The following is a 12,942-nucleotide window of genomic DNA, read 5'->3' on the forward strand; positions in this document are numbered from 1 at the left end:
AACCTACAATTTTAGACTGATTGGGGAGAAGCTCAAGTAACAAGCTACATCATTAACTTAGGTGACGACATAGGTCAGCGGGAGCAAGGAATAAGCAGCTATTTAGGAAATACGTTATAATATAAGGTAATATGTATTGGTTACCCTTATCAATACTATCCTAGACTCTCTAGTTTAACCTTATTATTACTGACTAGTAAATTAATACTCATAGATTGATTCATATATTACTCGAACACACACTCTCAATTAAGAATTAACACATCCTTGAGAGGGAATTCCCTTGTTACAGTTCTAAACTTTTTCATTATCACTCCTATGTGACTTCAGCTTCCAACTATTTAAGGTAGTAGGATATAGAGGTGGAGCATTGTAGTAGGGGGAAAGAGCTATGACTCTTCTAACACATTTCATTAAATATATTAGCAGTTCTCTCAATAAATTAAAAGACTGAATTTTTACTTTAAATTAATTGTTCTTTATAGTTTATTATTTAAAACTCATGCAGTTAAAGTTTAAACCTTAATAACAAAAATTCAAATCATAGAAATAAAAAGATGAACAATTATTTTTTTACATAGAAAAAATAATTAAAAATTTTAATTCTGATGTAATTGTCAATGATGTTAAGCATTTCAAAGAACAAGAGTTATATCTTAGGTAAATATTATGTTTGTATTTAATTTTGTGTTACTGAACGTGTATAACTTTTTTTAACTATACTAATTAATTAATTATACTCTCTCAATATAATAAGTCAAACTGTGTTACTGATGAAATAGAAAGGTACACCTTACAGCATAAAAGAAAATAAAATGAGTTTCACAAGTCAAGGATGAAAATTTTATTTTACTGATTTGTGAAAAGTGGGACAACAACTTGCGATACAAGATGCATATGTGAAGCACCTTTCACCATTCAAAACAAAATTTTTATAATGTTAGCTAGCAGAACGCCATTATTTAGGGAAGCACTAAAAGAATGCTATGCTCAGCTCCATACACATTTCTCGCTTTTCTTTTCCCGTTGGACTCTCTTTCTCCTTTCATACCAAACCATCTATCATCAATGACAATGTCGTCTCTCATAAAGTCCATATAATCACCACATCAAACATCAACCTCATATGCCTAAGAGTTAAATTAACTTGAAACTTGGCACAAAATGGAACCTTACAGTTTGTGTTCTTCATTAGAAATGTTGACACAACACATCAACACCCTCATTGAGCTTATAATCTCACCTTACCATTGTTTGGCTATGTTTTTGGTTGCATGTCTATCAGTCCTTTACTTTGCATGCAGAAGAAAAGCACCCATTTATTTGATAGGCTTTACCTGCTACAGTCCACCCAGTTCTTATAGGCTACCAATGGCCATGTTTGAAGAGAATCAATTTTTTGATAACATGGATCCAGAAGCTGTTGCTTTCCAATGCAAGATCATGGCAAAATCTGGATTCAGTGATGAAACATCCATTTCTCCATCTCTTGCTCAGATGCCCAAAATAAAAGCTCTCTCCTTTGCACTTGAGGAGGCTGAAACAATAATGTGTTCAGTAATCACGGACCTGTTTCAGAAAAACAACATAAACCCAAAAGCCATTGACATACTCATAACTAATAGCAGTGTGTTCTGTCCCACCCCGTGTCTTAGTGCCATGGTGGTTAACAAATTCAGAATGAGGAGCAACATCATGAGCTTCAACCTATCAGGTATGGGATGCAGTGCTGGAATTATATCAATGAGTCTAGCTAAAGACTTGTTGAGGGTTCACAGGAACTCACTGGCTTTAATAGTAAGCACAGAGACACTGAGTCTAAATTGGTACACTGGAAAAGTACCATCTATGCTGCTATCTAATTGCCTATTCAGAATGGGTGGAGCAGCTATATTGATGTCTAGCAGGGCCCAAGATAAGCACAAGGCAAAGTATGAACTACAGCATATTGTTAGAACAATCACTGCACAGGATGATCAATCTCATGGTTGTGTCTACCAGGAGGTGGATCCAGAGAACAAAGAAGGTATATCAATATCAAAGAACATAGTTAATGTGTCTGGAGATGCACTGAAGAAAAATATAGCTTCACTGGGACCATTGGTTTTGCCATTAAGGGAGCAATTCCTGTATGTATTTTCCATTATTTGCCACAAACTGTGGAGTACAAGAAGAACAAGCATCTATACTCCAAATTTCAATAATGCTTTTGAGCATTTCTGCATACATTCAGGGGGAAGAGCCATTATACAAGCTGTTGAAAGAAATTTGAGGCTAAGGAAACAGGATGTGGAGCCATCAACCATGACTCTTTACAGATTTGGAAATACTTCATCTTCTTCAATTTGGTACGAGCTGAGCTACATAGAAGCAAAAGGGAGGATGAAATGTGGTGATAGGGTATGGCAAATTGCCTTTGGAAGTGGATTCAAGTGTAATAGTGCAGTGTGGAAATGTATATGCCACGTGAAGACAGACACTGCCACTGCATGGAGGGATACAATTCACTCATACCCTGTGGATATTGTCAGAACAAACTGAGGATACTCACTATTGTGTATTTGGGTCGTTGTACACATTCATCTTCGCCTGGCTTCAAATATCAACCTTCAACATCTTACATACCTTCTCAAAAGTGAAATTTAATTTGAAGAAAATGATTATATCCTTGCATTACGACAACCAATCTAGTCACTTTGTTAACCAATAACTAAGTCATCATAATGAATTGTTTTAAATGGTCTAAAATTGTGTGCATAGTCCTTTTCCCATCTACAGAAGCTATAAAATAGCACTAAAATTTAAGGGACAATGTATGCATAATGAATCGAGTGATAAGCTTAAAACTAATCAAGCATAAAATAAGATAAATTTAAAAACGGTTTCCCCTCACTTGGCAAAATAGATTCTCAATGAATATCATCTTCAGAGTGGAATATTGAATAAATTTCTCTAGTTTGAGATAATCAAAACTATTTAACACATTTGAAATGTTCAAAAATCATGAAAACTTAACAGATTAATAAGTTATATACATATGGTTAGCCAGGCAGTTTGAACTCATTTAAACACTTCAAACAGACAAATCTATTTTCATTAGTGTAATAAACATTTTATTAGTACAGAACTGGGAGATGTATTCTGGGAATAATGGTATACAGTTCCAAAACATATAAAACATTCTCCAACAACTACAATTTATTAATATTAATTAATATCCAGGTAAATCCACTGCCAAAAAAGCTCAAGTATAACCATTGGATTCACGCCCCATCTTGCTAAACTTTTAGTAATCGAGACGAAAAAAACACATAACATTAATGCTTGTTTTAGATGAATGACCAGAGTAAATACATAAATATGTCCGACAGATTTATTTTATTTTTTATTGAGTTGGTTTGCTTTAAAAAATAAAATATACAATTTAAATATAATATATATATATAATAAAATTTTATTATATTAAATATAATTACATTGAAAAAATTCATAAAATACTTTTTTATATATAATATTTTTTATAAATTCTATATTTTTTTTATTTTCTTCAAATTTGATGATCTCATATAACTATTCATCATTATAAATTAAAAAATAATTATAACAATAATTTATTAAATATAAAAAACAAAAACAGAATAAAACAATTTAAATCAATACTATTTAAATTTGAATAGAAATTGAAATAAAGATACAATTTTATTTTTAATTAAAAAATAACTCAAAAATTTCATTTGATTTTCGTAAAGATACTTTCTTACAATTTAATCAATATTCTTTTTTTCTATTTTTAATATTTGACAATAAATTTTTTATTATGTAAGTGTAATTTTTTAAAATTTAAAATACATTTTAGGGTTTAAAATATATATTTAAATATATAATATACTAAAATAATTAAAAAAATAATTTAAATTAATATCATTAAAATTTGAATATAATTTAAAATAAAAATATAATTTTATTTTCAATTAAAAAACAATTTAAAAAATTTATTAAATTTTCACAAAAATATTTTTGTATAATTTAATCAATATTTTTTTTTCTGTTTTCAACATTTGATAATGGTTTATTTTCAAATTTTTTCATATATAAAATTTTAATTATTATTTTTTATTAAATGTCATTTATAACAATTGTTATTATCATTTTTAACTTTGTATAACCATCAAATTCTAATAAACTTATTATAATAAATATAAATTATTTATAATTTTAATTTTTACATGAAAAATATTATAATTAATTTTAATTTAATACAATTTTTAATAAATGTGTTTATGTAATATATTTTATAGTAACTTTAAATATTATAAATTTTAATAATTATAGATTTTATTATAAATATATAAAATAATATATAAATTTATTATTTATATATAAAAATAATTCTAAATTCTGACTTTAAGAATAATAAATTTTTTTATAAATACATAGAACATGTACAACATATAAAAATATCTTTAAACTTTTCAAATTTTAGTAATTATAAATTTTATTAATATTAATATTCAGGTAAATCCACTAGCAAAGAAGCTCAAAGTACAACCAATGGATTCACGCCTGGTCTTGCTAACCTTTTAGTAATCAAGAAAAGAAAAAGTGATAACGTTAATGCTTGTTTTAGATGAATGACCAGAGCAGAATATTATGCATGTTCTGTCGCAGATGACAAACGTAAGAGGACCACACGTGGTTGGTAAGAAGCGGGTCTATTCAATCCAGAGAGGTCTTCATGAGTGCCTGCACGCAGCTGAATTGCACAGCTATTGAATGATACAAAAATGATGATAAATGAAATTATATTTGGCACAAACAACTCTGTTAGTGATTTTTTTTAAAATTTTATTTACAAAAAAATATCAATTTTAAATTATGTAGGATTTATAAATGTTAAAATTATAAAAGAGATGTACACAATTAATTTAATTCTATTATGTTTTAAGCAAATGTATTTATATGATGAGTAAATTTAAACGAGTATTTTTTTGTATTTTCTTTTTTGTCATATCATGTGTAATCTTTTATATTTAACATTTATATTTAGTAGTTAGGACATGTTTAGAATGATTGCTACCTATGATAAATATTCTGTTTTTTGGACTGATCTAAAGTATAACCTCATAAAGGTTTTAAAACTAATTTATTTATTAATTAAATAAATTCAGTTGATGTTTGTTCCATCTTAAATTGAATAAAAATTACAAAAAATATCTAAAAAATTACCAAAAACTATAATTATTTTTAAAAATGATGTTAAATTAAGTATGCATACGTCTATTTGAGCATTTGTTATTATATATAAAAACGTCTATCTATCTGGAATCCATTGTAAGTTATTTTACTTTATGAGAATAGCAATATGAGATATCTATAGCAGAAAATAGAAAATATAATATAAAAAATCCATACGCTTAATAAATATATTAAAACTAATTAATATAACATTTAATAATATTATTTAAATTAATTTCGTATTACATTTAATGAATATAACATTTAATACTAAAGGACAATAAATCTTACTTATATGGAACTTAATATATAATATTTTCTATGAATTTAGTATGAAAATCCATAAACTTAATATGTATTACCATTAATTATCATAATACTTAATAATAATTCATTCATATTAAATTTAATATCAAATACAGTCAATTTTACTTGAGCACATTTAGAATCGACGGATATCTTTAGGAGGCCTGAAGTTAAGGGGATTTGTTTCAGGAGTGGCAGTTTCATCTTCTTTCCACATTTTTATCGTCTTGTCAGCTTCACAGGTTATAAGCCTTGAACCAGTAACATCATAGGTTAAAGCATAAATACCAGCTTCACTGTCCAGTGAACCTGTAAGAGGGAGGTCGAGGGGAGAGGAAAGCAGATAGAGTAATTATACTCGTCAATCTTATATATAAGATAGAACAAACAAACATCATACTAAACATCCAACAGCAGCAAAACATGCGTACCAGGCTGTACAATTGTTTGCGCTTGCTGGAAATTGTGACCACTCTTCCAATCCCAGAACCACATACTGCCATTGTCACCTTCAACCAGGAAAAAAAAAAGGTGCTTAAATTAGAATGTGAAGGAAAATAGAAGTATATCCATGTCAATTCTTTTTCAGTAAAAATCAAAATTGGGGGACATCAACCCTAATCACATGATATGAAAAATTGGGCCATGGATTAATTCAATTTATTCCATCAAACTTTTTCCCTAGTAGTGTTTTACTTTGTTTCCATACCTCCAGTAACCATCACACCCTCCTCGTTGACAGCCATTGCGTTGATGATAGTTTTCTGTTGGGAGCTGGAGATAAAGAAGAATAATGAACAGACATCAATCATTAGCAAAATATCGTTCCCACATATCTTTCAAGTGTTATAATTTGAACTTGAATATTAAGTATATACAATTGATAAATAAACGATTCTTGTTTTTGTCTTTTATCCCACAGAAAACTATACTACTTTTCATTAATGATTCCCTATTCACATGATTTTGCAGACAAAAAAATTTTGAACTCACAGCATATTGTGCAAAAATTCTCCTTTTGGAAGGTTGAATTTTTTAATGTTGTCAGCTGATGCAGATGCAAAAGATTGCCTGGGGCCAACAAAAACCAGAGGGGGTGAGAGGCCAAAATGAAATATCAGATTTAACTAACAAACCATATTTTATCATTCCACAATAGTTAACTGATATAAAACACGTACTCTTTGGGATGTGGAGCCATTGCTCGAACAGATTTTTTATGGTTTGTAAGGGTTAACATTGTTTTACCTGAATGAATGAACCATGCGTCAGATTTATATAAAACACTCACAGGAATAAACTGAGTACATACAATCACAGCACAAACAGAGACAAATCATAAGATAAGAAAAGAAATAAAATCATAAATTACCACCATGTCTAAGGTCCCACATCTTGATGGTAGTGTCATGAGAACCAGTAACAACTTGGGGATCCTAAAAATTAAAAGAAATTAAAACATGTTTCAAAGCTGATATTAAATGATGAAGTCTGTTTTTGAATTTATCGTATCAAAGAACACAGGACTAAACCATTCTGATAATCTGCATACAAGTCTTACAGATATAGGTGTGTCAGAGGACAAAACTAGATATGCATGTATATTACTGACTATGCAATATTGTAAAACTACTGAATATCAAAAGCGAAAGTGATATAGACAACAGAAGAATGTGCATACCGTTGGCCGCGTAAACACGGAACAGACTGTATTCTCATGACCAGAAAGAGCATGAATTTGCATTTTACTACGTATATCCCAGACCTGAAAATTTGGTATCACCAAGGCATAAATATTTTAAAAATATACAAAACTGTTTACCAGAAAGGATTGCATCCATCTAGATATACCATAAAGTAACTGTATCAAAAGTCAATACCCGGCAGACAGAATCACGTCCTCCAGTTAGTAAAATGTCAATTGTGGGATGAAGAGCCAAGCAATAAACACCACTCAGATGACCATGATAAGACCTAATAACCTAAATACAATAACGTGTTTTAGTACCTTGTTATTCAAAAGAGTTCCAGTAATTGCTGAAATATTCAACCCAGAAAAATAAATATTGAAATGGGGATTTGACCTTATTCTGTTCAAGGTCCCAACATTTAACTTGTTTATCATCACCAGCAGAGAACATATAAGTATGTTTGTTGCTAATAGCAAGGCCTGTTTAAAAGCACACTGTTATAGTTAACCTGGTCAAATTGCTGCCACCACCAATAAATCCTTAGTATCTTACCTCTTATTTGCTCAATGTGGCCCGTTAATGTGAGCTTTAGTACTCCACTTGCCAAGTCCCATATCTGCCCAAATGAACATGGCAAAGAACCATCTAAAGTTTCAAATGGTGTAGAGAAAGATATATTATATGTTAGGCACAGGAAGTTCATACACTTCCAAAATTTTTAGCTTCAATTTGTAGAAAGTATGTGGTAATAACAAGTCACCACTCAACATTTATTAAACAGATAGATAATTAACACATTGTATAAAGATAACTCTAGGAAAAGAGCAACCTCACAAGATCAAAGTAATATTGCAAAGGCACTAAACATCCTATAATTACCAACAAATATGAAGCAGACAAAAAGTTGAATCTGGATTAAATACTTATAAAGGGGATATTTACAATAAATTATAAAGAAAAGTAACCCACAGAAGCAACAATCAACATGGACCACTATGTTTTCCTTCTTAACTACAAGCTTTTCACAAGAAGCAACTATGACAAGCATTTGGAGATCAAAATACCTTGATAGTTCGATCTGCAGAACCAGTACAAAACCATGTGTTACTGGGATCAACTGCGACAGATCTCACCCATCCCAAGTGACCACTGATGACCTACAGAAAATAACACAAGGTTGAAATGACTTAACTAAAACTATATCAAAAGGATTACAATTCAAAAGATTCTCTGTCAACTATGTAGGTCAGACCTGATTAGAACAAAAGAATCAAGACATTAACATATAACACAATATTAGATATTATGTCTGAGTTTGATTAGAAATACAAATTAAAATTGTATTCCTATTTACTAAAGATCTTTATTAGTTATGACTTAGGAGTTAATCAGGTAGACCAGAAAATGGCCTAACATGGAATCCTGCGCTTTAAATAGACTAAAGAAGTTATTTTTCTTTACTAAATAGTGCGTGCGAATCTGTATATGAACAATGAATCGCCTTAAGGGCAACCCACATTACAACAAATCACATCTCAATCTACAATGAATTGCAACGATAATTGGGTTAGGCACAACCCAAGCAAACTGAGCCTGGAGAATTCTCTCTCATCCCAAGCCACCATCAATGGATTTCACCTTGTGAATTCAGAGCAGTTAAGGAATATGCTTCAAACTCTAAAGAAAAATCGAGTGGTTCCTCCCCCTCCACACACAAAACAAAGTGATATATCTCTCATACAACTGATGAACTAATTACAATTCAGTCCCCAGATTCAACAGACCAGAAAGATATACACAAGGTAAGAAAGCAACCAAATCCAAAAAGTATACTCAGAAATCAAAAGTACTCCGAAAAATAGACTCTGCAAATTACTCTCATCCACAAGACTTAATACTTTTCTTAGAAAATGTTTTTTCAAATTTTAATTAAACTCAAGTGAGCACATTTATACCCATATTTCATTTACTAGGATAAGGACAATAAATAATCAAAGCACAGCAGCAGACAAGCTCTAAGATGCCTTCAAAATATTTGGTGCTATCCAACAGAACTTTTGTACAAACCAGAATTTTGTCCAAGGTATCCTTGCACTAGTTGTAAAAAAATTGGGGTAACATTATGATGGACAAAGCTAAGGTCCGCAGCTAAACTTACCAGCTAGTGCTCCAAACATGCCCAATTACATTTGTTTTGGTTCACAATTTGAGAATGAAAAATGACAAATACTAACGCAACTTATCCATCATCAACAACCAAGCCTTATCCACTTTTTCTTTACTTTTTTATCCATCATTAAATATAATTAAAAAGGAGGTAAAGTTCTCACCCTGTAGTTCTTCCATGGTGCATGCCATACAGGACGAGGCCATCTACTTGGCATTCTTTCCATCAAAGCAGATGTTGATAAGTTTCTGTAAAATAGAAATCATAAATCATAACAGTTTGTCAAAATGTTAATGCCAACATAATGTCAATCCTAAATATATAAATACAATCCCACATAGCCAAAATGCATTACAATATTGAGAAACAAGACAAAATAGTGTATAGAACCAACAAAATGGGCATCACACCTTTAGAAACATATAATGCAACAGTCACAGCTACAAATCACAAATCATCTTGGAAACACTTTAAACTATAAAAGGCATTGCTCGAACCTTTCAGATGAACCAGAGGCAGAAATAACTGCTGTACTTTTGCTCTGAAAGCCAATATCATTCCTGTAGAGTAACAAAAATATAAGAACCATCAGTCTTCAATAACTGGTATTCAAACAAAAGAACCAGAATGCTGTATCTGTCACAATTCATATTTCAATCTTGCAACCTATGGCTTCCCTTTCAACAATGGCAGGGAATTTAATGCACGAGATTTTAAGAAATTGGATTAAAATCTCTGATTACAAGCAAAAATCAGAACGCAAGACAAATGGAACAGTATATTTTCTAAGGCACAGAATCCATTTTTTCTTTTGAAAATAAAACGTTACAGATTAGCAAACTTCCATCATTTTTGACATTGTAAATAGTTTATTATATTGAAAAACAAATAGGATCTTCAAACATATTTTAAAATAGAAAATACTGAATGAATCATTACAAAATTTTGCAAGCAGTATATATGATTCAAATCTTAACTGTTATATAGGCTAATATGTCAGAGAATATAAGATCATAAATAGTAGGAAAAACCAAAAATAAACTGTTGAGCAAGAATCAAGCAGATTATTAGTGCGTAAAGAAATCTCATTATTGTAGATGCAAAAAATTTCAAGGAAAATGGAGGAAAATATACTTACGGAGCTGTGGATGGCATAGATGGACCAACAACCAAAGCATTTTGGGGTCCTCTTTGGGGATCCTTGGAATCTCCAGGACCTGTCATATGATAAGAAAAAATTCCAGATTCTCTTAATTTTTGTAGAATTATTACATGGAAAAAAAATGAGAAAAGATAGCACATTAAAATTCAAAAAGGGGGGGGGGGGGGGGCATTTTGGTTCAGGGCAGAGTTTTAAAGAGGACTAGGCAACCAAAAAATCTACAGGGAACAGCATAATAAGCAAGAGGGATATCAACTATTTACAGTTAAACACCTAACATGTATACATCATAAAATCAAAATACCACAGATGAGGAAAAGGAAAAGTGCATAGGTCCAAGATTCAAGAGTTATATAAAGGCATGTACAGCAAGAGTTGATATTCTGAAAATCTAAAGCTAAAAATTGTTTGTTGTCAGTAACAATTTCTAACAGTGAAGCCACGACATACAAATCATACAAGAAGGACATCAATTTCAAATCTGGAATATTATCTTCTACAGTTCTTGCCATGGAGGAATGAATTGTCATGACACGATACCTAAGCTCAGCATATGGCTATACATTTCACCCTCAAAAGCATACAGTAAAAGTTCAAAAAAGAGAAATATCAGGAACACACTCTCTAGAATACTCTTTCTAACACACTTTTAATTATTAGCTAAAATTTATTAAAAATTATAAAAACCAATTGAGTGTCAATCTTAATTTATTGATTTCCAATTTTGATTTAATTATTCTTTGTCATACTTTAAAAGTTTTTAATAAATTTTAACCAATAACTAAGCGTGTATTAAAAGGAGTAAGTCTCTGACACTCTTCTTTCGACCATATACATACATAAGTTACTCTTCTCTCCTAAAAAGCACGCAATGCAACAGCATTACAATCATACTGATACAATGAAGACAATGGCAATGAACAAGAAGCTATACGTTAACCACATAACATAGGACCAAGATAATAACTATAAGAGTCGTACCAGGAAGCGCAAGTGTGCTAGAGGGCCCTGCTTGTTGAGTGTGATCCTGTGTAGCAGAAACAACTTGACGAGGAGGTTGATTAGTGGTGCTTTTGATTCCACCATACTCCACGTTAACCTAATTTTCACTCCAGACCAAATAGCATAACTCAAAAAGAAACCTTGAATGTACTCGAAAAAAAATTCAAAGTACGTTTCAATCTTGTTGTTTGGGGTTTTAGTAGAAAAATTCAAAGGCAAAATGGTTACAAACCTCGTGATTAAGATTAATATGACTAAAGATTAACTAACCTTGTGGCTAATGCGTATTCTCTTGCTGCATTAGAAGAAGAAGAAGTAAGAGCCAAGTGATGCATGAATTAGAATGAGCTTTGGTATATGAGACGAAAAAAAAAGAGGGGGAAAAGAGGAACCTCTCAGCATCGGGAGGAGCGAGTTGTCGGTGAACGGGAGAGAAGAGATCGAGGGCACGCTTGATGGATTTGAAGCTTAGTTTCTTCAGGGACTGTGGCTCTGCGGGTTGAAGATCCATGTAGGGTTCGCTATCTTTGAACGAAATGGTAAATCAGGCAACAGAAAAAACCCCAACTGAAAAATACCAGAGTCACTCTTTCGAACATATAAAACACAAAGGTTGGACTTTTATTCGTAAACCAAAAAAAGAGTACCCTTTTTATAATAATTAATAAATATTATAATACATGTGTTTTATTTAATAATAAAATAATTTAAATTAATATTATTTAAATTTAAATAAAATATAAAATAAAAATATAAGTTTATTTTTAATTAAAAGATAATTTAGAATTTTTATTAGATTTTTATAAAAATACTTCTTTACACTTTAATTAATATATTTTTCTTATTTTTAACATTTGATAATAATTTTTTTTTATTTTTTATCATGTAAGTGTAGTTTTTTTAATTTAAAATACATTTTAAGATTTTAGATATATATTTAAATATATAATATATTAAAATAATTTAAATCAATATAATTTAAATTTAAAAAAATTAAACCAAAAATATAATTTTATTTTTAATTAAAAATAATTCAAGAATTTCATTAAATTTTTATAAAGATATTTTTTACAGTTTAATCAATATTTCTTTTTCTATTTACAATATTTGACAATGATTTTTTAAATTTTTTTATACATAAAATATTAATAATTTTTTTATTAAATATTATTTATAGTAATTTTGTTATTGTCATTTTTAATATTATTTAATCATCAAATTCTAATAAACTTACTTTAAATATATTTTAAAGATAATAAATATGAATCACTTATAATTTTAATTTTTATCTCATAAAAATTATTATAATTAATTCTAATTTAATACAATTTATAATAAATTTATTTATGTAATATATTTTATAGTGACTTTAAATATTT

At 29.9% G+C, this 12,942-nt stretch overlaps 2 protein-coding genes across 3 annotated transcripts; one reads left to right on the forward strand and one right to left on the reverse strand.

Moving 5' to 3' along the window:
- The first annotated feature begins 1,164 nt into the window (after positions 1-1,164).
- Positions 1,165-2,569, forward strand: LOC113852264 (probable 3-ketoacyl-CoA synthase 21). Its single transcript, XM_027482501.1, has one exon. It carries the CDS (start codon positions 1,165-1,167, stop codon positions 2,539-2,541), a length of 1,377 nt encoding a protein of 458 aa, XP_027338302.1. The 3' UTR covers positions 2,542-2,569.
- A 2,971-nt stretch (positions 2,570-5,540) lies between these two features.
- LOC113852394 (protein pleiotropic regulatory locus 1) lies at positions 5,541-12,188 on the reverse strand. 2 transcript variants are annotated; one of them, XM_027482617.1, is made up of 17 exons: positions 11,956-12,155; positions 11,834-11,858; positions 11,543-11,660; positions 10,538-10,616; positions 9,897-9,959; positions 9,563-9,647; positions 8,297-8,389; positions 7,785-7,848; positions 7,626-7,711; positions 7,422-7,523; positions 7,223-7,306; positions 6,914-6,977; positions 6,723-6,789; positions 6,535-6,612; positions 6,251-6,315; positions 5,973-6,050; positions 5,541-5,850 (listed from the first exon to the last, which is right to left on the reverse strand). In XM_027482617.1, the coding sequence occupies exons 1-17, from the start codon at positions 12,072-12,074 to the stop codon at positions 5,678-5,680; spliced, it is 1,443 nt and encodes a 480-aa protein (XP_027338418.1). In that variant the 5' UTR covers positions 12,075-12,155; the 3' UTR covers positions 5,541-5,677. The 2 variants fall into 2 exon arrangements, with proteins under 2 accessions (XP_027338418.1, XP_027338419.1); XM_027482618.1 differs by having other exon boundaries at positions 5,572-5,850; positions 6,917-6,977; positions 11,956-12,188.
- Positions 12,189-12,942: the final 754 nt, after the last annotated feature.

This window comes from Abrus precatorius, unplaced genomic scaffold (genome assembly GCF_003935025.1).
Source record: "Abrus precatorius isolate BTA unplaced genomic scaffold, Abrus_2018 Scaffold10, whole genome shotgun sequence".
Lineage (NCBI taxonomy): Eukaryota > Viridiplantae > Streptophyta > Magnoliopsida > Fabales > Fabaceae > Abrus > Abrus precatorius.